General features: G+C 38.5%; 2 protein-coding genes across 6 annotated transcripts in view; one reads left to right on the forward strand and one right to left on the reverse strand.

The window, feature by feature from the left end:
• The first annotated feature begins 82 nt into the window (after positions 1-82).
• ERMP1 (endoplasmic reticulum metallopeptidase 1) lies at positions 83-20,658 on the forward strand. Its single transcript, XM_031507334.3, has 15 exons — positions 83-363; positions 941-1,242; positions 4,594-4,721; positions 5,044-5,149; positions 6,019-6,165; positions 7,730-7,822; positions 9,209-9,421; positions 10,486-10,706; positions 13,435-13,609; positions 14,148-14,338; positions 14,987-15,139; positions 15,649-15,851; positions 16,547-16,662; positions 17,155-17,318; positions 18,407-20,658. Exons 1-15 carry the CDS (start codon positions 83-85, stop codon positions 18,569-18,571), a joined length of 2,658 nt encoding a protein of 885 aa, XP_031363194.3. The 3' UTR covers positions 18,572-20,658.
• RIC1 (RIC1 partner of RAB6A GEF complex) overlaps positions 14,987-27,487 on the reverse strand; it is a 56,496-nt gene continuing 43,995 nt past the window's right edge. For all 5 annotated transcript variants that reach the window (XM_077790121.2, XM_077790122.2, XM_021531698.4 and 2 more), the window contains one exon: positions 14,987-27,280. In XM_077790121.2, coding sequence (XP_077646247.1) covers positions 26,995-27,280 — 286 coding nt within the window. In that variant the 3' untranslated portion in view covers positions 14,987-26,994. The remainder of the gene's footprint in view (positions 27,281-27,487) is intronic.

Here is a 27,487-nt window from a genome sequence, read left to right on the forward strand (position 1 = left end):
GGGCCCCGAGCGGCGGGCGGGGCCGGGCCGCGCCCCGACCTCGGCCGGGCCGCACGGCGGCTGCGCGGGCGGACGCGCGGCCATGGAGCGCGGCGGCGGCGCGGCCGGGGGCCGGCTCCGCGCCAGCGCCGCGCAGCGCGACCGCCGCCGGCCGCCGCCGCGGGAGGACGGCGAGCCCGGCGCGGGCGGCAAGAAGCGCGGCGGGCGGCGGCCGCTGCTGCCGCTGCCCGAGGCGCGGGGGGCGCCGCTGGTGCTGCTGTACCTGCTGGGGCTGCGGGCGCTGGCGCAGGTGTCGCACCGGCAGCTGCTGAGCCGCCCGCCCGGCGCCGCCGGGCCCCGCGACTTCAGCGCCTCCCGCGCCAGGTACGGCGCGGCCGGGGTGGGTGGCGGTCCTCCGGAGCGGTCGCGTCGCGCAGGCGAGAGCTCGGGGTGATGGAACAGCGCCTCTCCCGCGGTTCAGTTCTGGGAGCCTCGTGTGGTGCTCAGTGCCTGGGAAAGCTTCGCAAGTGTTCAGTTGTTGTGTCACCGAGACACAGCCGGGAAGACTAAAACTATCGCTGTAATTTCAGAGTGTTGGCGTCAGGTGTATGTGTTGATAAAAGTGTGCTTTTCCAAACATTCAGAAAATGACATATATGCATATAGAACCTTGCTAAAGGTAAAGGCTTTAGCTTCTCCATTCACTCTTCTGTTTCTTTTTAAATTGGTATGTTCAGATCAGAAAACCAATACCACGGCTTAAGATCACGGTAAGTAGTTAAAAATAAGAAGTGGTGATCGGGCTTGTGTTCCCATTATAAGTTACTATCTAACTGGCTTTAGCCTCTTCTGTTTATCTTGAGTTTTGAAAGAACCACCTACAGAAATGTTACAGTTGTATGTAAGTTACATACTAAATGTTGAATGTATTGATGCTTAAGTTTAAATTTATGTCTTACAGGGGATATCTCGACAACATTACAGCAATTGGGCCCAGAACAGTTGGAAGTCCAGAAAATGAAGTTCTTGCAGTTAACTACCTCTTAGAACAAATCAGGGGAATAGAAAAAGAAAGCACGGATGCTCACAAGATATCTGTAGACATACAGAGGCCCACGGGCTCCTTCAGCATTGACTTTTTAGGAGGCTTTACTAGTTACTATGCAAACATAACCAATGTGGTAGTAAAGCTGGAACCTCGCAATGGAGCTGAGCATGCAGTGTTATCCAATTGTCACTTTGATTCCGTACCAAATACCCCGGGTAGGTCCGTGTGTTTATTCCGTGTTTCTGTGTGTGACATGAGCCATACAGCTTGGCTCATGGATTTCTCCTACCAAATAGCCAGTGAGAATAATGCACTTGTCAGCTAGTCAACTTGGTCTCAGTGAAATTCATTGTTTAGAGTGACAGGTTGATCCTGTTAAACTCAGGATTTCACTCTGACTTTCTGGTACAGATCCTTGTTTAGATTTCTGGGAAGTTTGGTTATATCCGCCCGTCTTAAAATTCACTGCTTATGCATCTCATTCATGTGCTTTTTCCACCCATTGTCCATGTCTTTTCATACTTCTGTACTTATTTAATCCTGGTTTTCCTTTCACAGGATGCTTTGTGCAAGAGACCGTGCCCACCCCCAGTAATGAGCCTGTTTGCCCCTCCTTTTGCAGGTGTCTCAGATGTTCAGTCTGATATGCTTTAAATATGCCAGGTTTTTTTTCCTCTCCACATTCAAAGCTTCTGTCTCAAAAGACTGTAGTGATCAAAGGCTGGAGTACTGTTACTTTGATAGTGTGTATATTTTTTAATTCTATTTTGACTGTCACTGTACTCTCTTATTTTTGTTCCTCTATATTTTTAAAATCTAATCCTGTGAAATTGTTACTGCAGCAAGGGTGTAAACTGCTTTGTAAATTTGTGGGTTTAACAAAGCTAGGAAGATATGGATCTAAAACACAAAATTTGTTGTAACACTCAGCCACAGGTGTGTGCCTCTTATTACAGTTGAAAAACACCCACAGATGGCATTCACCAATGGTGCAGGTTTTGCTGGAGTTTCTTCATTTACATCCCACGCAATATTTTATTTTTTTAGTGGTGAGCCTTCTGTTCTGCAGCATGTGTGACTAGTCTTCATTATTAAGGAAACAGTTGAGTGTTAGCTAGAGAAACAAAGCTTGTGCTGGACTCCTTCTGCTTTTTTCCTGTCCATAAATAGTATATAGAACTTCTCTTTCTCCTCAGTCATACTTGTACAACATGAGCTTCTAAATTAAGCTTAATAAATGCATGATTATTATACATGCTCTGTGATTGAGGAACAGCAGAGATACTAATTACTGTATGTATAGTCTATGTACGTCTACCTAGATTTAGAGTATTTCACAAATGTAGTACTATGATAATTAAAAACTGTTTTCAGGTTGATGTCCTATGTAAATTGTGTGTTGATTTCTGTGGATTATAAAACAGGATTATGTTTACATCAGTTATTTTCTTTACAGTTACTCAGACACTAAAATATTTCACCAACCTTGCACAGAAGTGACAGAAACGTAGACGTGGTTTTAATAAGATTTTACAGAAAACTGCAGAGGAGCTAGAAATCATCCTGTGTGCTTGTTCTTAATCACAAAGCAGCCTAGCACTTCATAGCTGCAAGGAGCTGCTCTGCCTTTTGTTTTCTTAGTATGCCACTTGCACATTACCTAAGCAAAAGAGTCTTTGGTTTTCTCCCATATTTCTCTTAGCTATTTCCTTACAGCCCTTTTTTTCATTACTAGAAAGGTGGGCTTTTAACCAGAATCAGCATGACTCAAAGATCAGTGAGTAATAAATTTGAAAATTAGATAATAAAATATAATCTGCATGTGGTGCTTATATACACAAAATATGTGAAGCAAATCTCAGTAAATCATTTATTTTAGAAAACTTGTGTTCCTTGTGAAGGAAAAAACATAAACTGTGAAGTCCTAAAATACGTCTCTTATTCTGATTCTGCTACTTTTCACTTATATGTCGTATTTGATTCTTTTCTGATAAACTCAACAACAAAAACATCCTTGAAATTGCAGACATAATGTGGTTTTCTTAGTTTACCAATATCTGCTGTAAAATCTGTTACAACCTCCTGTCAGTTTTGTTGTGTATGAGGTGTTTGGGTATAGTTTCTCTGCAAGTTTGTGTAATAGTCTATGGCAGCATGGTTGCTTTTATCAGATGTAAATCTATATGGCTCTTGAAGCTAATAACTTTTATATTTCTTAGCCTCACAGCAAGGCAGGCAAATCACTATTCTCACTGTAAACTATATATGTCTGCTGAGTTTTCAATACAGCATTTTAAATAAAATAACTCAGTGTGGCAAAGAGCAGACTCCTGTTAAACTGGGGTAGCAGTTAAAGTCCCTTTCAACTCAGAATGTTCTGTGATATTCTGTGGAATTAGTGAAAACCTGTGACAATCAGGGCTTTAAATCATGTATTTGGGTGATAATCTATAGAAAGCTTTTGTCAGAACTGAGAAATAATTTTTGAGAAATAAGGTAGAGAATGATGTATTGGAAAGATTTCATATTTATTTATTCTATGCAATAAACTAAAGCTAAAACCTAGACTAAGATTTATGTTTCTATTAGGAATATGTAGTTTTTGTAGCAGATACTTCTTAAGTTTTGCCTGCTGACAAGCTTTGGAAAAGCTGCTCTTTTTTTTTCTTTTATGTGTAAATTGAACATTTTGAGCAGCTAACAAGTGTACCTAAATAGCATGCTGACACTTGAACACATCATTGTTGGCATCTCAGTGCATGTCAGCAACATGTGTGCAACCCAGGACCACAGGAATGACGTTTAAATTTCTGTTTTCTCCCAAATTTTATTAGAATGGGACATGGAGGTGCTACACCTTGCACCGAAGTGAGGAAGGTGGGAGTTCTTGACTAAAAGATGGCTGCTTAATCAAGATGAAAAACCAGTGGGGCGTGGGAGGTGTGAGATATTAGTGTTGGTTGAGAAACTGGATTAGAGTGAAAGAGGTTTCTGCAAAGGAGGGTGGTGAAAAGCATCTGATCATGAAAATCTTTTATTATAATGTATACCTTATGGAGGCTTTTAAAGGTGTGAATTCTGGTATTTCCTTAGCTATATTTTGCAATCTTAGCTTTATGTTACTTTGAAGTTTTGTCGTCCTAGTTGAATGCATTCTAACAGTGTAGAGCACTTCGGGGTGACTTGTGGGGGAGTGTTTATTTCTTGAAATTTGAGGGTGTTGACAATGCAAATTACAGCTTATTCATGTTGCATTCAGGAAAATAGTTAATTATCACATTGCTTTCCTAGTTACCTGGTTAGTCTGCTTCTCTTGAACCGTAGTGTTGGATCTGATATCTGGTCATTCACTTGCCCAGTTTCAGAACATAATTTTTCTTCCAGCTGTTGCTTTCAACTAGTATAGACAGAGGGTACAAATAGGACCAGGAAATATACTAAAGCTTAACACAATTGTACTGCAGTTATATTAAAACTGAAATAACATAAACTGTTTTTCCTCTTTTGTCTTTGTTGCAAATCTGTGTGTTTGTTGTAAGCCCTGTTATTTTGCTGATTATTTTAAGGTGCCAGTGATGATGCTGTTAGCTGTGCAGTGATGCTTGAAATACTTAACACACTTTCAAAATCACCTGAGTCCCTGCAGCATGCTGTCATATTCTTATTTAATGGTGCAGAAGAAAATATTTTGCAGGTGAGAATGTGCCAGAATTAGAAATTATACATCAAAGCAGTATATTAAAATTCTTAACAAATGAAAGATATATTTTCTGTATTATCTCTTGAAATATTCATTTATTATCTGTCTAGGTGAATGTGTATAATTTCAAAGGGAAACATACAGATGGATTAAGGATATTGTCTGTATTAGTTTAAATCGAAGACTTGCATTTTCTGCATCTGTTTGTGTTTTCTGCCATGTGCCTTGAGTTATATGCAGTGTTGAATGATGGAAAACAACATTTAGGCTTGTCTGGTAGATGTTTGACCTATATTTTTTTTGTTTTCCCATCAAGGCTAGTCATGGCTTCATTACACAACATGAGTGGGCAAAATCAATCAGAGCTTTTATTAACCTGGAGGCAGCAGGTGTAGGAGGAAAAGAACTTGTTTTTCAAACAGGTATGAGCTTGCATTGTGTCCAATTTCTACACTAGGATAGTTTGATAATAAATTATGCAGACTTGACAGAATATTGAAAATTATCCATAAGCAAAAGACAAGGGAACCTCTGTGCCTTTTTTCCAGTCTTGTGCAGCAATTAGATTGTTCTCAGTCTTTATATAGTTGCACGCTAAAGCACTACCACAGAAGTTGCTTCATAGATGGGAAACCTGTGGAGGGCAGAATAATAGAAGTTGTGTTTCCCTTTTAGTTGAAGATAAAAAGGGGAAAAGTGTTTGGATAGTATACATACCTTAATACTCATACTTTCACATGTTCTATTTATTTTTCACAGCAGTTCTTGTAAAATCTTGGCAGGAAGATGTTGACATTAGAACTCCATCTCATGCTCAGGAAACAGCAGAACTTCTCTGTTGTAGGCTACAGTTAGACCTCTGCCCCATCCTAGCTGGGCTGCAGACTTCCTTGTACTGATGAAGCTGCTTAGCTGTTTACTTGCACTGAATGCTTTAGGGGGACAGACTTTTTTCTAAACAGCAGTATTGATGTGTGATACATAGATGATGGATTGGAAGGTTGGCTAAAGGTTGTGACTTCTTAATTAATGCTAAGTCTATATGGGACATGGTTTATCTGTTCTGCCTCTGAACACAATAAGCAAGAGTGGCTTAGTTTTTTTCCCCTCAGGTGTTGCTAATTCTTTCTCTCAAGTGTGAGTCATTTATCCAACACAATTGTAGTTACTGCAGGACAAGAGTGTTAAATCTCCACTGAGTTACTTTGTGTTATTTGTTACCATGAGAATGCATATCCTAACTGAAGTTCAAAAAATATTTGCTGTGACTTTTCTGCTCATCTTTTGTTAGGACCTGAGAACCCTTGGTTGGTACAAGCATATGTTGTTGCAGCCAAACATCCCTTTGCCTCTGTGGTGGCACAGGAAATATTTCAAAGTGGCATTATCCCAGCTGATACGGACTTCCGTATCTACAGGGATTTTGGCAACGTTCCAGGTATGTTATCAAAAGGCACGTCAATACACATTACATTTTTATAACAAGGACACTGTTGTATGGTTGACTATGTGGACATCCTCAGATTTGCTCTGTCTGTCACACTGTTCCTTTCCTAAGGAAAGAGTTCTTAAATTTAGTTTGTCATATAGTTTGCTAAGGATGTTTTTAGATGACTCGTGATTTACAGAAAGAAGCTTCATGGTAGAAAAGTTTCTTGAAAACCAGGAAAATACTTCAGGGATTAGCATTACTCTATTAAATATTCTATTTTGAAACATTTTGGTACATGATATTAATAACCTGCAGGACATTTCATTGCAGGAATGAAATGTCTGTATCTAATGGAAAACCAAAATCATCATCTTTAGAGGTAGTGACATAGTTATTAATGCATCTTCATTACCCTTAGGTTTTATTTGGTTGGGGTTTTTTATTACTGGGGTTTTTGTTGTTATTTTTATTTGATTGTTGTGGGTTGGTTTATTTCCTTATTGGTGGTGATGTTTTGTTTAGGATATTTGGTTGTTGGTTTTTGGGTTTTGTCTGTTTTCTTCCATAATCAAGGACAGGACAAAAGTATTTTAGTTTGCTAATCTGTTTACAGGTTGCTATTCTTTCTGTGGAGAATGAACAGTGGTATAGAAATGTGAAATGTTCACTCAGTGTGAACATAGTTCAAAAGACTGTAAACTTCTCTAAAGTCCTTGATCTTGAACAGGTTGTCATTGTAATCACTTTCAAGAAAAGTGATATTTTTGAATTGATTATTAGTACAAAGCAGTGGTTCTGGCATATTCTGTACTGTTCTGAAGTACACTTCTAGTCTGAAAATGAAGTAGCCGATTTTGTATGTCTTCTATATCTTCTTTGTTCAGAATCGTACTTAGATGGTGAAAGATTTCTCACTGACCTCTGGGGTTTTTTAATAAATCATTTAAAAAATAATTAGGTTTAACAACTGGTTCATTCCTCAGAATTGAGACCTAATTTGCCAAAAACTCTGAGAATTCAAATTGCAGGTAGCAGCTTTTTGCGTATTTAGCTGAACAGGTGAATGGAATATACTGACTGTATAACTAATGAAGCAGAATAACCTTTGGATTTTGGTAAATAATTTAAAAAAAATAGGTTTACATGTTAGAAGTACAAAGAAGGCACCTGGTATTTTGAGAAGGTGCTCTGTAGTTCCGCAGTGCTGCTTTTTATTACTTTTCAGCATGAACATTTATTGAAGTGTTGCAAGTAAGCATTTAGCAAGCACCTTGTACATCTTTTTTGAAGCTGAGATGATCTGGGGTTTTCATGTGTTTCTCCAGTTGACTACAGATGTCATTGGAGTTGGTACATGCAAAATGACAGGTACTTTAAAATGTTTTAAAGCTGATCTCTTTTAAAGACACTGCAAGTCCAGTTAGTTTTCCTTCTTGTTCATCTCTAAGGATAACGACTGGATTGCAAAGTAGAGCAGTGTTTTCTGTGAAGTATATGGGAGGCTTTCACATATTTGTTTTGGGGTTTTAGGATTGCATAGATTTTAAAAATGCTGCTTTTCTTTCTGTAGGAATAGATTTGGCTTTTATTGAAAATGGCTACATTTACCATACAGAATATGACACATCAGACAGAATTTTGACAGATTCCATTCAGAGAGCAGGTTGGTATTTTAACGATTCAGTAATTTACCAAAGAATGGTATTGTAGCTGCTTTTTCATTTTGCTGAAAGACTGCTATAGTATAAATTAATAACTTTAATTATACATTTAGTATACATGTTGGTTGTGTTCTCAAGAGCAGAGAATTAATTGAACACACACCTTTTAAATAAAAAGGAAATACATTTGGTCAACTTGGCAATATAAAGTTTATCAGCATCCAGTATTGTTAATTAGATTTCAGAGTTGCTTTCAAATCAAAGTTACTGTCTCTCCCAGTGATACCTGATTGTTCAGCATTCTGTACTCCTTTTGTCTCACTAAGTCCCATTTTTGGTTGATGTTTCTCATCAGAAGCTTTTGAGTAGGTTGGTGGCATAGAGACTGATCTGCCAACAGAGTTTTTATATTAGAATGGACCTCAGTCAAACTTATGTGGTAGCACAGACTGGGTAAACAGGATTTATTTTCTACAACAGGTTGTGCTTATAGCAGGCTATTTGACAGAATGTAGTACAGAAAATGACGAAGGCCTTTAATTTCCCAGGAAAAGCTAGCATAATCCTAAATACCTCCAGGATTTTGACTATTCACTCTTCAAGTTTATGCAGAAGTCAGCTTAGATGACCAGCATGAGTAAGCGTTTTAAACACTTCCTTGCACCAATTTAGCTGCAGGACAGAAAGTAATGCTTTTAAATTCCTATTGCAAAAGTGCTTTTAGTGGTCATAATGGTTATATGTAGAACTTGTCCCACTCAAAAAAAAAACCCCAAAAAACCAAAAAACAAACAAACAAACAAAAAATCCCACAACTCTACAGCCAGTAAGCACTTTTAATGGTCTAGTAAAAGCAGAATGAAAGCTGAGAATGAATGATTACCTGTGTTTTGGCTTTACTGTGTGAAAGGAAAAGGTGACCTGGAGGCTACAGAGTAAAATAGCAGCCATGTCTTTACACTTATGTAGGGAAGGAAAGGCAGGTAATTCATAGTCATGAAAACCTGGAGGGGTCACTTAGTGGTGAGGAGAAGAGGATGAAGATTAGGAAATTATAAACTCTGCTATGGGTTAGCCTTCAAGTCCAGTGCTAAATATCAGAAGCGAGGAAGAGTTTATGGGCTGACAGCCTGACTGTTGTCTTCACTGAGGTGGTGTCTAAGTGCATGAGACTTTCCAAGTATACTTACTTTGATAGCTGGATAGAATAACTCATGAAAATACTATTCTGTGTGTACTGTCAAATACCTATTAAGTATAATAATTTGTGTATTCATGCTTTTGTTAAGGATATTTCTATACAATTTTTCAGAATGGTTATATTAAAATGCTATGTAGTGCTTCATTGAATTTGATATAATTATATTGTGCATCTACTCTTTTAATAGGTGACAATATTCTGGCTGTCTTAAAATATCTAGCTACATCAGAAAAGTTGGCTAAATCTTTTGAGTATCGACATGGAAATGTTGTGTTCTTTGATATACTTGGTTTATTTGTCCTGGCTTATCCTGCTCGTGTTGGCACAATTATGAACTATGTCACATCAGCAATTGCTTTTTTTTATTTAAGCAAAAAAGTATTACAGCCAAAACCCAGAGGTAAGTCTAAGTGGTTTTTGGTTTGGGGTTTTTTTTTTGGGGGGGGGGAGAGTTGTTTTGTTGGTTTTTGACCTTTTTTTTTTTTCTAATTGCATTACTCTTCAACAAATAGCAATTACTAGATGCAAAAGTCTCGTTGAAAAAGTGTTCAGGCCATTACAGCATCTGGCTAGTTGGACTTCAGAAATAAATTTTAGATGTGCAGCATCCGATAGGAGTTGCTCTGTGTTTAAATTTTGCATCTCAATATTAATGATAGTGAAAGAATATTATAGGCCTAGATGTCAAGCATTTATGAATCCTGATTTTGTATCTTAACATTTAATGAAGATTAAAATTTAATCTTAAAGATCTGTAAATTGAAAAAAATTGGACCATATCATTATATTTTTTTTGTTAATTCAGATACGATGTCAGAACTGTGTTTCTTCAATACCTGTATATAGATAGGACCAAGTAAGAAAAAAAATGGGGAAAAATGACAGCAAAGTTTAATAGAAAGTGTAAACCAACTTAAAGCTAGTTAGAGCTTCTTAGCATGTGTAGGAACATGCCTGTTTAAAAGAAATAAGGCTTAAGAAATCACACCCATCTCCTCCTCAAAATTCAGAAAACATTTTTGGAGTAAGAAAATGTTACAAGAAAAACAACTCCAATTTTTTGTTGTTCTTGGAGGGAATGAGGAGGGGGGCTTTGGGTGGTTTGTTTGGTTTGATTTTGGTTTTTTTCGGGGAAGAGTTTTATTTTGGTTTGGAGTTTTTGTGGTTGTTTTAGTTGGGTTTCTTGTTGGACATTTTTGTATACTTAAAAGTGAAACGGTGGCTCCACCGGCCACGTAGTAATCTGCAAATTACACCAGTATTCTGGAATAAACATTGCAGCGGGGATGTGTGCAAATAGGCATGCAGTGATTAGGTGAAGTGATGCAAACTGTGCTGTTAAGTTAACTTCACAGGGGATCCCTTTATTTTGGTCATTAGTTACACTATCGGGTAATTAAATTTTTTATGATAGTTTGCAGTAGAATACACAAGTGTTGAAGTAAACTTTTTTCTTCTTCATAGCTGTTTATAATCTGAAGAAGTTACTGACTGCATTCAGTTTAACCCTGATGAGCTGGGTGTGCACACTGGTGGCAGTCCTTATGGTGGCAGTGTTTGTCTCCTTCATTGGACGGGCTCTTTCATGGTACACCCACTTCTATGTTTCTGTGTCTCTCTATGGCACTGCAGCTGCAGCTAAGCTCATTCTTGTGCACATGCTAGCCAAGAAGTTCTTCTACAAGGTAGGCAAGTCTTTGTTGTTATTGTTGAAGGGCGATGAGGTGTTTAATCTGTGGAAGACAGATGTGTGCTGCTTAAAAAAAAAAGCAAAAGGTTTTTAGTATTTAAAGTGTCACTGTAAAAAATTACTTCATCTAAACATAGAGATTGTTCTGCTAAATCAGAGAGGTAAAAGCTATGTAATTTAAGGCAGCTTTGACCTTTAGGAGATGTTTCAGAAAAAAGGGAGGAGCCTTTTTGACTTGTGTCGCAGCAGCCCCAGGCAGTGCCACAGGCTGGGGCAGAGTGGCTGCAGAGCTGCCCACAGGAAAAGGCCCTGGGGGTGCTGGTGACAGCAGCTGAGCATGAGCCAGCAGTGCCCAGGTGGCCAAGAGGGACAATGGCATCCTGGGCTGTGCCAGCAACAGAGTGGCCAGCAGGAGCAGGGCAGGGATTGTCCCCTGTACTCAGCACTGGTGAGGACACATCTCAAATCCTGTGTTCATTTTTGGGGCCCTCAGTACAAGAAGGTAATTTTGGTGCTGGAGCATGTCCAGAGAAGGGCAATGGAGCTGGTGAAGGGTCTGGAGCACAAATCCTGTGAGGAGCAGCTGATGGAGCTGGGGTTGTTCAGGCTGGAGAAAAGGAGGCTCAGGGGCACATCATCACTCTACAGCTGCCTGACAGGAGGGTACAGCCAGGTGGGGTTTGGCCTCTTCCTCCAGACAACAAGGGACAGAACAAGAAGGAATGTCAAGTTATACCAGGGAAGGTTCAGATTAGATATTAAGACACATTTCTTTTTGGAAAGGATTATCAAGCTCTGAAACAGGCTCCCGGGAAAAGGGCTGGGTCACCATCCCTGGAAGTATTTAAAAGGTATCTAGATGTGGAACTTAGGGACATGGTTGACCAGTGGCCTTGGAAATGGAAAGCTTAGATCAAATGATCTCAAAGGCATTTTCCAACCTAAACAATTCTGTGGTTATTCTGATTTATAGTTATTTTGACCACAGCTGGAGATGGAACAGAGCTCTTGGTTGTCTGTATTCTTCTCTGCAATAGGTAAAAGTCATTTAGACCCCTGCAAAGCTCAGTAGGATTTGGTGTATTACTTTTCCATTGTTGTCATTTGCCATGATTACTGTCTATCTACCTGTTTTGCTTAGTATTCTTTTTTATGGACTAAGCAATGCAATTTAACTTGTGTAATAATTTTATAATTATAATAGTCTCATATTGTTTTGTGTTAATATGAGTAATTGAGGTATCTGATAGATGACACTCTTCCAGGGTGGAGGTTGACTACTCAGGCCTGCTAGGTTGAGGATTTAGGTGCAGTAATATTTAGTCATTCAGCTTGCTGTAATTTATACCATCTCAGCCATTTGGATGGCTTTTGGACAAGGGAATTTAGGAAGCCTTAGCTGTCATCTAAATACAAATGTTTTAAAAAGTTTTGAGAACTTCATGCCATTTGATGGAATGAAAAATTCTGAGTGGATCCATCGTATCTTTCTGTTGAAGTAGGTTTGTTGAAATTTTTGGGGGAAAGGGAGTGTTAAGTGGTGCACATATGTTACTAAATAGATGTATTTCGTGTGTTCCCTTTGTGGAAAAGATGAGCCATTTATAAAATAGATGCAATGTTACCACTTTCCAGTGGTCTGGATGAGCTGGCTGTTACTTTCATTAGCTGTTAAGACATTTCAGGCTTTAGATCTTCATGCCTACTGATTGCCTAATCATCAGAGCAACCATCTGAAAATCAGAAGTGTTGCATGCTGTGGCTTGCACCACGCTGTACAGTTAATGTTGCTTCTGTAACTTGCATTTGACTTAAAAGTTGCATTAAAATTTTGGAAGCCAATCTCTTCCTTGGCTATCAGAGGCAGTGCCTATTCGTGGCTCAACAACTTGTGACTTGATAAGCTTTGTGTTTTGAAATAGGTTTGGCAACTTTTATGTTTCTTCACTCTCCTCTTTTTTTTCCTTCTTGCCCTGAAACTGAAGGAGGAGCTTTCTGATTAACATTGTTCATGCAAGCAGTCCCTTGTGCTACTGGCAGGGTTTGCTGTTCAGAATCGTGCACTGCAAACACTGCAGGATTGCCCATGTAACTTAAAAAAAACCCCAAACCCAAAGCAAGTCATATTTTTGATGGTTACATTTTTTCTTTCCCCAATCCCCCCTGAAACATACCTGCTGTTGTCTCACATATGATGTTGTGTATTCAAAACAAATATTATATTTTAATAAACAGACTTCTGAAGTGACAGCCTGTGTCATGACCTAAAAATTCACCAGTATAATATTTGTACTCTAATAACAGTGCTTGTGTAAAACTAGTTTACATTCTGAGGAGGTCCAGATAATGTTTTCACCCTTAAGTATTACATAGTTTTTTTAATATGCTGTGTTACTTTTTTTTGAAAAAAGGCACTCTTCACCTGAAACACTAACCTTGTGTATTCTTTGGTATTATCATTTGTACATTCCCTTCCTCCTTCTTCCCCAGCCTATGTAATCTCTTTTTCAAGTTATGTCAGCAGATTTAGAAAACTAATAAAAAAATACACTGTCATGGATAATTCTGTATGGTGAGATGGTGCTTGTCAAAATTGTTTTTTGCCCAAGGAAAACAATTACATACACATTCAGAACGAATTTGGATTTTTCTGTATGTTCTCATGAGATGGGATCTATGGAATGTGTACAGTAATTAAATGTATTTCTTCTTTTTTGTCACAGAATGTGAATGAGCAGTTCCTGGGAGATGTTTTTTTTGATGCCTCATTGATGATTTGGTCAATAGTATTGGCTGTGATGACTCAGATGGGCCTTTGTTCAGCATTCATTTGTACATTATGGGTAGCATTTCCTTTACTCACTAAGCTGATGATCCACAAGGAATTCAGCCAAAAAGGTATGGGTTTTGAGGGGCAGAAATTATGTTTTTAAACTTGTACCCCTACTCTTATTTAAGCAAAAGAAATTACAAACATTGACTTTGAGTAGTCAAATTAACTAAGTCACATTTTTGTTACTAAAGAAGTGTTCTTGAACTAAAGACAGTTTGGGAAGCTTTAAAAAAATACACTGAAAAACATCCCATGTCTCAGGTTAAAAGAATAGTACGCGAGTATATTAATTAGTGATCAGAATTTTGATGAACAGTTAAAGGTTCATAAAAATGTTGTAATATTTAAATGATGCTTGGGACAGAAAACATGTTTAAATTTTTTTATAATACAAGATTAATTTTGAGGTGGTTTTGAAAATTGTTCTGGCGTTGGCTGTGCAAAACGAGATCTTCTTCCCATATCCATGTCAGGCATTGGGACCAATATTGTGCATTGGGACTTGCAGTAGTATATCCTTGTGAATATATCAGTAAAGCTGTGTGTTTTATGTCCTTTTTAGCTTCTACATTCTTGTATTTTATTTCTTCCTGTTCTGTATAGGTGCCACAATTAAGTTCATTTTGATGTACATGCTGGGGATGTTTGTTCCCTATCTATATATGCTGTATCTTAGTTGGACTGTGTTTGAAATGTTTACACCAGTCATGGGACGAAGTGGTTCAGAAATTCCACCAGATATGGTGTTAGCAGGATTTATTGTGATCTTCACTATGATCCTGTCTTCCTATTTTGTAAGTAGAATTTGTAAATGTTGTTTAAAACTCTTAGGCTTTCTCTATAGTTTAGAATAAGATGGGATTTTAAATTAATACTGGAAGTTAGTGATAATTTTACAGTATCTTAAATGTTACAGGAAATTTCTAGAACATGTGTCAAAGATTCCATGGTTTGTATTAGTCAAAGGAAGGTCATTGAAGCAGAGCTTATATTGCTGGTGTGATGATGTAGTAAAGACTGATGTAAAATATGAAAGTAAAGCTGAGTTTTGAGCAGAGATTCATTTTAGGTGTAATATATGACTGAATAATACATATACAAACTTCAAAAAGAATACTCAAATTTGTGGGCTTTTTCTGCTGCCATAGAACATAGAAAGATTCTGTTGGGGTTTTTTGTTGTTGTTGGCAGATGTTTTAAAAACAGGAAAGTTTTGAAAGTTCCAGGAAGTACTCACTTTATTCCTTTTTATAAAATAAATAACTTAAAAATACTAGTTTTAAATACTGAGATTTTAAAAAAGTGTCTTGTATGAGGTGGTATTTGCAATTATGTCTTTTTAATGTGCCTTCAGTTCCATAATTGAATTTTAGAATTATACAAGTAATGTTTTATATCTGAATGTTGCAGTTTTATAACTGGACTGTTTTTTTATTCTCTAGATTAACTTCATTTACCTTGTCAAAAGCACAAAAACGACGCTAATAACTTTAACTACGGTGTTTGTGGTCACTCTGATTCTCGTTTGTAGTGGAATTTTCTTTCCTTACAGTTCTAATGCAGCTAACCCAAAGCCTAAGCGAGTCTTTCTCCAGGTAAGAAAAGCTTTGCATGTTGTATTGCCTCTTTTGGTTGCAAGCGTGTTTAGTTTTTTCAAGGATTAATATCCCCTTTCTCTCTTGCTTTTAAAGCTCTAATGATTATTCCTGGATTTGAAACAATTGCTAATGCTTCCCTTGTTCACTCTCAGTGTTCAGCTCATCTGTGTCAGAAGAGTGGGGTGTTTTAGGGGGTTTTAAGTGGGCAAATTGTGTAAACAGTGGTAATTTAAAAAGTGAATGTGGTTTGAGGTGGGCTAAAACAGTCATCTTCTGATGGTGTTTTTATGGTATGTTTCTTATCTGAGTAATTCTTGCATTTATATTCATCAATACTCAGATATGTGTTCAGTGCTGAAAGGTCTGAAACTGGAAAGATTCAGTACTGAAAATGCAGTAGACCTTAAGGATTCACACAGAGAATATTTCAGAATCACCTCTGATTCTTGCAAACTCCAGCGGCTCCATTATCTTTCTGTGTTTGTTTTTTTTTTTTTTTCTTCTAGCATACAAGCAGAAGATTTCATGATCTAGATGGAAATGTGGTTAAAAGTGATTCTGGTATATGGATTAATGGGTTTGATTATAATGGAATATCTCACATAACTCCCCATGTACCTGAAATCAATGACACCATTAGAACTCCATGTGAGGAGCAGGCTCCCTTCTGTGGCCTTCCTTGGATTCTGCCAGTGCATTTCATGTTCCGGTTTGTGTGAACTTTGCTTCACTTGAGCATTTACTGCAAAATACAGGGGTCATTCATGCAATTTCACTTATATAACGGAAGAAAAATTAGGCATAATCTTGGTCTAAAAGTAAATAATCCTTCCTCTTCAGAAGACAAACTTTTACCTAGGTGGTGTGTCTTCTGCCATGGGTCTGCTGCAGGAGCTGTAGAAGTTGATGTGTGGAAATTAGATGAAAGCACCAGTGGAGAAAAAGGTGAAGGGATGGTCTCTTAAAGGGCACTTGAGAGGAGGAGGATATATGTCATCTCTCTTCATCCCTTCCTTCACTGCAGCTGAGTAGAGGATTTTAGAGTAGAAGGTTTCCACAGAAGGAAACCAGCTGCTGTGGATGTTTCTCACACCTCTAGAATCTTGAGAGCAAAAGTTTAGCTGTTTGAAGGTGAAAATAGTCTCACTCGTTTGTTTAGTAATTTAAGGCAGATTAAGGTAATGAATTGATTCACTGGTGATTATTTTTCTATTAATATGCCCTTTAAATATTTGTCTGGCCAAAAGCTGATTTTACCTGCCTTTTGCTAGAATCAACACCTTTTGAATAATTCACGTAGTAGCAGCACAGTCAGCTGTACTAGAAAGAAACTTCTTGTCTTCTAATGTTTAGTAGCTCAGGGTGTTGCATTGAGAATAACTTGAAACTTATTTTTCTACACAGGAAAAACTGGTATCTTCCCGCTTCAGAAATTTTGCCAAGAAGCCCCATTCAGTTTAAACTTCTGTCCAAGAAGATGATACCCTGGAACTCTGTGAGGTTAAGCTTTGAAGTATCTGGTGAGTGACTGAAGCTTCTGGTTTATGATCTATGTTTATTTTTATGCCCGTAATAAGTCAAGCTTTGACTCCATTACTGCAGGTTCTAGTGCTGTTCACAAGATTTCTGAAATTAGCATTAATTCAGTTTCATAGCACATTAGAGGCTGTGAGTAGTGTCGTGCAGTTCTTATTTCTGGGACTGGTAACCTCATCTGTCTTGAGTAAGTCTTGATTGTTTTACAGAAGGTCTTTTCTAAACTGGATCTTGTAGCATTTTATATGTTAATATGTATAAGACTTTTTTATCTTAATTATTATAAAATGTCCTGTATTCCTCTGTTACATCATTATCTCACTTTTCCCAGTGCTTAGAAAAAACTGGAGCATCTTCTGCAGAGAACTCGTTTCTGTGGTGCTTTGTGAGACAGGAATGGTAGTTCAGGGGTGCCCTGCTGCTGTGTGGGAAGGCAGGGGGTTCTCTCTGCCCACTGGCACAGTCTCTGTCCGCAGGCCCGAGCCACATGTCCCTGTACGTGCGGCCGCGCGCGGGCGCGGCGCTGTCCCGCTGGTCCCTCGGGGATGGAGTGCCGGTCGCCAGCCTGGGGGGAGACTACTTCGTGTTCTACTCGCGCGGGCTGCGCGCGGCTCCCTGGCGCTTCTGGGTGGAGCTGACGGTGAGTGCGGCACCGCTGCAAACCTGCTGAAGCCTTGGTCCACCCTCTTCCCACCGTGGCTCTGTGAAAAATGTCTCAGTAACTCCCTAATGCTTTGCTTTATTTGGTAGATTCTAGTATCCCTCTTTTGATATGTCGGCATTATAGATCAGCTCCCATGTATTTTCCATGAGTAGTCCGCCAATTTGGCTGCCGAGGGAAAAATATTTTTCTTGTCTGCATGGTCTTTGATCATAAGCTTTGATTCCTCTGATCTTAACCTCACAGTCCTTGAAGTTTTATCTTTACTACTGGTATTTCAGAGTTGATTATTACTATGAGTAGTTCTCTTTCCCTTTATTTTCTCTTGTTTGCTTGGTTTTGGGAAATTACAGGATCCTTGGTGGAAAATGTATCTGTCTTGAAGCTGAAGAGAGATCTAAAAGCTTTGTTTTCTGAATTTTCTTTTACGTTATTTTCAGATGGAAGCAAGGCTTATTTATTATCTGCCTCCCCACCCTTCTAACTTGCAAAGGAATATTTTTTGCAGACCTGTATGTTTTTAATGTAGGTTTAACAGTGTCTTATCCTTTGAGTAATTATTACAGGTATCTTTGAAAGTTCAGAAGGTCCAATTTTCCTTCCTAAACCAGGCTGTCTAAACATAAATAATCCTCAGAGGGTACTCAATAAGGCAGACTGGAGTCTCAAGTATGACAAGTCTTACAAGTCTGACAGAGGCAAAGCTAAGCAGAAGAGGCTGTATATCCTCAGGATTGCCAGAAGGATCAGTGTAAATACTGTGTTGGAGTCCTTATCTTGATTTGTCAGCAAAACAGCTACTGAACTAGGAGCACGTGGAAGCTGTGTAACACATCAGAGGCACTAAATATCTAAACATGTGGTTGCCAGTTCATTTCAAATGGAACTTGTCATGTAGTCAGACTGATGTGTTGAAGATAAGAAGTGTTTTAATGTAGAGGACAAAAAACTGCAGGATGGATTTTGTTGTATGGATATTGTCTGTAGAAAACTGCATCTGAATTGATCTCATGTTTTAAGTGTCAGGAACAATCATAAAGACTGTGTTGTCCTTTTCTCACTTTCAGGCCCCAGAGAAGCATTCTGATGGAATAGTCTCCCTCGCCATAGCAGCACATTACTTTTTTGGGGAAGATCAAAAGTCACCTCAACTCTATGCCTTACTGGAGAGGTTTCCAGACTGGACATTTTCTTCTGGCTGGTCCTGTACCTATGACCTTTTTGTCTTCTAATTTTTACAACAATTCTGCAGGGCTAATAGGATTATCTCTAATGCAGCATGCCCTTGTGGCAAGCACTTTGTAACAAGATGCCAGAGACTTCAGCAAGAATTTAAAATACTTCAGCAAAAGGTGTTTCTTTGGCAGTCTGACTATTTAAAGACTACTGCTATCTTGGGGATATAACAATACTTTTCTGAATGCAGTTCACCTTGGCTCTTCCACTGAAGTGGCAGTTTGGCTAGTGAGTTTCTTAAAATGAAAACTGCACTTGACGAGGTAATATTTGCATAATAAATAGTGGCAATTGTAATGGAAGGGCTTCATGGAATTATTTTGATACTATGTAAAATAAAACCTTACTTCACTGATACTTGGAGTGTAACCTACCAATCCTATCTGTCCTATTCAAGTCTGATCTCCAGCTAGAAGGTGTTTGTTCCTGTGGGAGCATGGCAGAGGTGGCAAAGTCCTGAGCATTACTTTTGTCACTGGATGAAGTCACTGAAAGCTGTGGTACTCATGTAGGTTGTGTTGAGTCCTTGGCAAATGCACAATGCAGAGAATCAATATTATGATGGGATGTGGTAATTGTTTACCCAAATGGTATGTTTCTGTTAAAAAACTTAGTTCTACCCCTTTTCCTGTCTCTTTGGTGTTAACAGCATGAGTGGCTTAGTTCAGTCTAACTACCATCTTGAGGTTTTGTTCCTATTTGGATCTTTCATTATCAACACAAGAGTGTGTGACTTGCTCTCTCATACATAAGAATTCTAAGTCTTCACTCCTTTAAGTGGATGTCTTATAACTAATCTACTCTAAATTTTAAGTTTCTTTCCAATTTATTAGAATTGGCTAATTTTGGTATCTCCTTTGGAGAAACTTCTTTGGTAGTGTGTCAATATTGCACTTCCTAATACATTTTACTATTTCTTAAAATAAAGTTTCCTTTCCTTAAGGAAAAGCACCTAAGAGAGTAATTTTGTAAAGGTGTCTAATATTCTGGATTGCTCTTATTTTATTTTCAAAGGATCGATTTTATAAATGACTGTATTTTGGAGTATCTTCCAATTTTTATTGGCAAGCTTTGAAATCAGAAGCTACTGACCTCTTTTTTTATACTTACCGGATTTTTGAGGTTTTTTAGTGCAGTGTTTAATAGTTAAGGGTAATTTCTGAAATTCAAAGAACTTGGTGTACCTGAAGGAACTTAATGTTTTTTTCCAAATTATACATAAAAAAAATGGGCTATATCAATACCACACTACAAATTTAAATATTTTTTTTTAATCTCATGAGTATTGCCTAATGTTGTGCAGAGCAGGTTTTGTGCAGGCATCATCATTTCAAGTAGAAACATGCTAGGACTGATAAGTTTGTAGAGCACATGAAAGAAAACTGTGTGAGTTAGTTTGTGTGAGCTGTGATGGATAACAACTCTCCAGTCCAGAATTTTTCCTTTGGATTGTTTTGTAGTTGTGTGTAATAGTGGAAAGAACCAGTGTCATTGGTGCAAGGGACATTAACAAAGATTGTCAACTCATGGGCTAGGGTAAGACGTTTAGTTACTGCAATCATAATGAACTGGCCATCAGTACCTTAAAACCTGTGGGTTTATACAGTAATGTGCATTAATCATCACTCACTTGATTGTATCTGATTTGAAAGTATAATCCCTGTATTATTTAGAAGTGCTATTAATGAGTTGAAAATCAGAGTTATGAACTAAAACTCCTGTTTCTTGGGTCTCAACAAATGTGTTGTACTGTACTCTAGCTGATGCACAGCTAATTAATTAAAGCTGCACTGATATTTGCCATCTTCCTCAGTTTTGAGTTTTGCTTATGATTCAAAGCTTTGGAAGTGCTGTGTGAAGAATTCATACTGGGAGCCAAAAATATAAAAATGCCTGTTGGCAATTTCTGAAACTTTTTAAGTGAAGCAATAACTTCTGCTGTCTCAGGATTTAATCCTTGTTAAATAAATCTATTATGAGGTATGTCTGGTTTGTTGCAAATTTCTGTCTTTGTAAATAAAAGCAAAACTCTATTGGTGACTTGATTTTTAGCATAATTAAAGGCTATATATTTGAATTTTCATTCATTGCAGTAATGTTTTACTTGACCTTGGGGTAGAAACAGTGCTGAGGTGCTGGGTTAGACAGGTAGTGTTTAGAGCTGTGTGGAAGATAAGCTTGACCAAAGAATGCAAAAATCATCTGAGCTGAGAAAAGTTAAAATGGGAATTCTGTCTGGTTTCCTGGAGAGGAAGGTGGTTTTTGAAAAAGATGTGATACAGAGGAGTCACTGGTAACCAAGCTAAGTATTATTTGCAAAACTGATGGTTGAGACCAGTCTTATTGTTAACCTGTGACAAAAAAGCAGCATGGAAAAATTCACTGTTTGTGTCTATCTGCTTCCCTATTCAAGTATAAGCAGATAAGTCTTCTGTTACTGTGGGTTACTACTAAAAAAACATTCTGTGATTTACTCTTTGAAATGTATGAAATGCAAGCAGCTCGTAATTTTAAGGATACCAGGATGTAGAGTAGAAACATTATTCTTAGTAGAGGCAGTAAATGGTTAGAATTGCCTTATGCTCATTGGAAACAATTTACATCCACAGCATTTTCTAAATTGCTTTCTTCTGTTTTTCCCTCATTTTGATGGATTTGAGACTCTGCTGTTTTCTATTAAAATACATACTTTTGAAGCTGAGTACTAAGCACTTTATCAATTTAAGTAAAGGAAGCCCCTACATGTTGTTGTTACACAATCTAGTGCATCCTTACAGTGTGTCCCCGTACCTTCAAGATTGTCAAGCAGAAGCATGCATTTGAAGAAAGAAGTGTTGGGATAGGTGCAATGAACAGGAAAATTTCAGCTATCATACACAAACTGACGGACTGTTGAGCTGAGTGGGGCTGTTCTGTGCTAGTAAGACCTGTCTTAAATGTCTCAGTCTGTGTTGGATTGCAGTTCTCCTGGAGAAACACTAATCAAATAGAGATCTAGCAAGTCTATACAGAGGTAGTTGTAGCAGTTGGGATGTAGCTGAAGAACAGTTTACCTGCATGGCAAAGCTGTTCCATACTTTTCTCCCTTGAGGGCTGAACATAATCTGACTTGATAATTGGAAGGGACCTGCAGGATGACCTGTTTTAGAACTTAGTATGTGGTCTTGGTAGAGAATGGTAGGAAGACAGGCAACATCAGTAAACCTAGGTTCTGTGGTTTGTGTCAATTTATGTAACTCTGGCTTCCATTTTGAAGACAGAACATTCATTCTCAACCTTCATGTAAACCTGGAAATTAGCCAGGCTCTTCTGTTCACTGTGGAAGAGGTTCTGTTGGGCTGCAGCTCTTCATGGTGTATCAAAGCTGTTCGTGCAGCTTGAGAACATGCTGAGCATTAAAGCAGAGTCTTGAGCAGGAAGTACAAGCCAGTTTAGGAAGATCTGTATTTCAAGCAGGATGTGAAGCATCAGTGTTCATTAGCAAACATTTTTTAAAAAAATTCAGTTGCAGAAAGATGAGTCAGTCTTAAAAACAAGCAGTAATTCATCTAAAAAGGAATCATTCTTTCAATCTATTCTGAGAATGAAACAAATAGAAGCTTCAAAGCCAGTAAGTGCACAGGTGAATTTAAGTAACCATCTTAGAAAGCTGCCCATGAAGAGTTTACTTGGAGATGTTTTTTCAAGGGAAAGGTGGTGGTTTGTTCTGTTTGAGTGTCTTGGTTTGTTTTTGCAGCTTTCGGGCGTCACTCGCTGCTGTCCCCCGTCCCTCCCCGGCCCCCCGGGACCCTCTGGCTAGCTGTCCCCTCCGGGGCCGGGGTTTTCCACGGTCCCGCTGCCCTGGGCTCACCAGGCAGGGCTGGGTTAGCACGGTCCGAGCTGCGGCGCTGCCTCAGTCGCCGCTAGGATTCGAGATAAAGAGACCAAGAGAGACCAATGGTATGCTTGTCCAGAGAGATTGTATTGCCTGAAGCATTGCAGTGACCAAAGGCCCTGGGCTATTGCCCAGATACAGTTTTATACAGCAAAATAAAGAGATAAGGTCTAAACAATAGAGACAGTGTTCAGCTAAGGCACATCAGAACCACCCCAGGGGCCAGGTCCAATGGGAACTGCTCAGGGGTGGGGAGAAGGGGGTTTTACATAAAGATACTGAAGCGAAACTTTCCTGAAACAATGGGGCATACATAAGTGTATCTTTTCCTCAGTTTCCCATTCCCAAGGCCTTTCTAAAACCCTTCCTCCACACTACTGCCAGCGTGATAGCAACAGTTTTGTTTCAAAGTTTTTGTTTTGTATTTTTTGGTGGGTTTTTTGTTTTATCCTTTTGTATTTGTTGGGTTATTTTGTGTGGTTTGGAGTTTTTTGGACAGGAAACAATAACTTGAAAAAAGGAAAGAGTCGTTATGTGCCTTGTGTCTGCTATGTAGTAGCTGTAGGCTCCAACTGTGGACTTTTAGAAGTCTTCTCTCAGTGCTTTCTGACTAAGTAAGCCCAAAGAGTTTTCCATTTCAGGGGTTATGTGATAAATAGAACACTCAACCAGTTTGTCTCTCTTTTGTCTGCTGAGACACTGGGATGACTTAGACCACTCACCCTGTGCTGCCATTCCTGTCACTGCCTACTAGAGTACTTCAAAAGTGTTCAGCTCTAGGATAGGAAGCTGAGACAGTAGGTTGCAGCTGTTGCCTTTATGTTCCCTCTTACTTGTGGGAAATCCATCCAGTTGAAAGCTTATGACCATCAGCAAGTTACTCTTCATCTTTTATAATATCATTATAGCCACAGACAACTTCTCCCTTCAGTTTATTGTGAAAAGGACCTCCTTTGTGTACAAGGAGGTTCTGGCTAGATTATAAATTCAGATATTTCTGCTTACTTAACAGTGCATCTCAAACCTGTAGCTTAGAGACACTGTTGCTCTAAAACCATTTGAACTGGTTTCTTTGACATAAAATATGCTGAGGAAAAATTAGCTTACTTGGGTTGACAAAAGTGATAGTGAAAAATTACCTTGAGAAATGCAACTTGATTCAAGCAGTTTTGTAAGTATACCCAGCGTGAAAGGATCTAATAGCAAGAAATATAGAGTATTATTCCTGTTTTTCTGAGAGTTTTGCACAGGATAAAAAACAGATCAAGAAAATGTGATGATGTGCAAATTGTTGTGAAGGAGGAAATCTTACATCAGCCAGTTTTATGTGAGCTGGATTCACAAAATGGGAAGAGTATGTTGGATTTCCATAAATGTTGGAATTACATAAAAAGGTGTTTATCCTCAACTGGTTAAGTGGCCTGTTTTTCCTATTTTTAGTTAAATAGTGCACATCTGTCGATGATTAGATCTTTTGCGGAGGGTTAACCCTAGGTAGCAGGTGGGTAACTACCAAACTGCTGACACTCTCCTCTCAGCAGACCAGGAGGAGAAAATGGGATGAAAAAATTCATGGGTTGAGACAGGGACTCATTATCTTTACTCACTGGTCCCCACAACAGATGAAACAAACTGGCCTTGGAAAAATCATTTTATTACCAATTAAAATTAAAATATGGTAACCAAATACTTTCCCCCAACCTCCCCTTCCTTCCCAGATTCACTCTTCTATCTTCTCTCTCACAGTGGTGTAGAAGAACTGGGGATGGTCAGTTAAGAGTCAAGCCGTGGTCAGTCTGTAACATTTACTCTCTGCTTCCTTCCTCTCCTCACTATTGCCCTGCTCCAGCATGGGGTCCACTCCATGGGATAGTCTCTCATAAACTGCTTCAAAGTGGATCTTCCTCTTGCTGGAGTGGACCTTCACGAAGAGATTGTTCCAGCATGGATCCCTGTGGGCCACAGTTCCTGCCAGAATCCTCCTCTTGTGTGGGCTCTTTGGGCTGCAGCTTCCTTCAGGGCTCATCTGTCCAGCTGCTTGTGGGTGCTCCAAGACTGCCACTGTGGGTATCTGCTCCAGCAGGCTCCACAGTGTGTTGCAGTAGAGGCTGCTTCCCCACCATCTGAAAGGACTGAGCTGCCAAGCAGCACCACGGCAGTTAAGAGGCTAATGAGCAAGACTCTTGGTATATCATTTAATGTGTGTGTTTACTTGCACAGAGCCACAGGCTGCAGGGAATCTCTGTTCCAGTGCCTGGAATACCGCCTCCTGATCCTCCTTTACGGGCCTGGCCGCCTGCAAGACTCTCACCCTCCACAGCATTTTTTACTCCTTGTTAAATACATTACGGAGAGAAGGCACCGGGTTGTGTTTGCTGGAACTGGCTCTGTCTGATTTAGTCCCCCCTTGCTACCAGACCCTTGCCACCTAAACCCACTACATCTTTCACAGCAGCAGGTGGATGTAACTTCAAAGATGCACTAATATGGTAAAGGTTTGATTCCTTCATCCTGTAAAAAACAAGCCACAGGAGTATAAAAAACCAATTTCATCAAGTGGTTTCCCCGAGAGCTTTGTCTCTCTAAGATGGCCTACCTGAAAGGCTTGAAGTCAGAAATAGTTATTTTTCATAGGAGTAACTTAAAAGTAAAGTTTAATACATTTGTCTTTTAATTACAGGTGTATAACAGCAGTGAAATCAAAATACAAAATTAGCACATGAGATTTGCATAGAGATTAATTAGTACTAAAGAACTACAAACTTCTAAAATTTCACAACTAAAAAGCTTTATCTGCTAAACAACAGTAGCACGTTGTATGATATGAATATTAAGAATGTTAATATATCAGTTAATGTATGTTTTACTTGCACAGATCCAAAACCTGAACAACAGAATGCTGACCAGAATGGCCTTGGCTTATCATTACCACAGAACCACAGAAAAATATTAACTTGAAGTACAGTTTTTATTTAACATACATTAAGCAGGTTTCTTTATAATAAAAAAGCTTTAAGTATTATCCCCTTAAAACAATAATGAATTTTGACGTCAGGTCACAACAGGCTTGCAGGTATGATAGACATTATCTGTAACCAGTAGCTACAATGCAGAATAAGCTTAATGCTGGGACTCAGACTGAGTTTCTTTCCTCTAACTTCAGTCTCAAGTTTCAACTCTTAAAATGAAGTTCAAGTTGCATTCATTAATAGCTCCAGCTTTCCACGTAATACTCGCAATTATTGCACTTGTACTGGTTGTATTGGCTTAGGAAAGCCATTCTAAAGCAGTTTAATATCTGTACATTTTAAAGCACTTGATCTTATCTACAAAGGAAATAAAGATGATGAAACTACAATTTATTTAAAACTTAATTGTGAATAGTCTTAATTTCAGAGTTTAAATGGATGTGCATTTAGTAACTACGCTAGAAAAGCAACAGATGTTGTAACTACCCTACGATGACTAGTTTGGTCCATGTCAGTAATCAAGTGATGTTATAAAAAATAAACTAGTTTATCATGTATAAAATGAGTATGTTGCATTTTTGTTCAGATTGCACAGTACAAACAAGCTAATATCTAAATTAATACTGTTACAGGTAGTTATTACATAGGGACAGCAGCTAGAAAAAATAAGTACCTCAAAGCAACAGACTTCTGCAGCCAGGTTTTCATAACATTGTACGAAAGTTAAATATGTCTTAGTTAGAAGTATGCATATTATAAAATGTTTGAAAAATGTTTAAGTATGCGCTGTTAAGCTAGTTTTCCATAGCAAGAGTATATGATGATTATTTACATTTTAAAAATCCATTTATCAGAAAAGAATTTACAAAGAAATAAATAACCTTCAGCAGTCCCTTAACCCAACTACAAGATCTGTTAAGTGACAGTAAAAAGCAGGTAAGCCACCTTGTTCAGTGTTAGGTCAGTAAAGTATGCCTCATCCAGAAAGAAGTGCAACTCTGCTTTAACTTTACTAGTCATCCAGAAACATGCAAATACACACAGGTACCTCCAAATATGGTACAGTCTTGAGTATTTGTACAAGATTATTCACAAAAAACATACAATATATTTTACAGTTCTTTAATACAAAATATCAGTATCAAACCAATCCGAACTGCATTGATCAGACATTTATTAGGCAGGCAAGCTGCAAAGGAAACAGTTTTTATATTTAATCCCCTCTTCACCTTTTAAACTCGAGATATAAGTAGCTTCTTCGGAACGTGTTGGTGATGTAAAGGTACTGATGAACATTGGCTGAATCTGTCTCCATGTGTGTTCATTCTCCCACATATTTAAAGTATCAAAATGTAAAGCTGCAGTCTGGCCACTGCATCAAAAAAGAATCATGCCTCCTTTTGAAATTATTATATGAAACTGGTGTTTAGTTATCCCCACTAAAAATTTCAAAGATTGAAATATTAAAAAACCAAAACAAACGAAAAAAGAGTCGAATTAAAAACACAGAAGCAGATCTAAGAGCTGGTTTGCTTCCTTTCAACACCTGAACAAATGGAAGTTGTTCACCTTCCATTTAAGACACAACACAGTCATAACTGCCTTCTTGGAATGAATCCTCATCCTCTGTCTTAGCCTTGTCCTCTTCATGTCTGCTTGCATTGCTGCTGCCAGCATCACTCTGAGGATTAGTGCCATGGCTAGATGAAGTCCTGTTTTCCTCAGCTCTTGGGTTTGCTTGTTCAGGAACCTTAGAAGGATTCACTGGCTGAAACGCTTCTGGTTGTACTTGCTCTTCTACTATTTCATTTAGTTTCTGGATCTGTGGTTTGATGATACTTAGAAATGGCTTGTACCCAGGGCTAGAAAGAGAATGGGATGGAACACCATAAATGAATTAAAATCAGTACTTCTGTCATGTGCCCAAAAAGCAGAAATGTTTATAAATAAAAGGGCAACCCTGATCAAACAATAGAAGTTGGAAAGCTGGTTGCTCTGGGTTTGTTTCAGTTTACTTTGTGTTTTGGGGTTTTTCCCAGTTTGATTACAACTTTCTGAAGTGAGGTTTC

Source organism: Lonchura striata, chromosome Z, assembly GCF_050655825.1.
Source record: "Lonchura striata isolate lonStrDom1 chromosome Z, ASM5065582v1, whole genome shotgun sequence".
NCBI lineage: Eukaryota > Metazoa > Chordata > Aves > Passeriformes > Estrildidae > Lonchura > Lonchura striata.

Coding starts and splice junctions, on each gene's coding strand:
- ERMP1 (XM_031507334.3), top strand. CDS start 83: ATGGAGCGCGGCGGCGGCGCGGCCGGGGGCCGGCTCCGCGCCAGCGCC. Junction 1,243..4,593: donor TTCCGTACCAAATACCCCGG/GTAGGTCCGTGT, acceptor GATTATTTTAAG/GTGCCAGTGATGATGCTGTT. Junction 15,140..15,648: donor CTAAGCGAGTCTTTCTCCAG/GTAAGAAAAGCT, acceptor TTTTTCTTCTAG/CATACAAGCAGAAGATTTCA.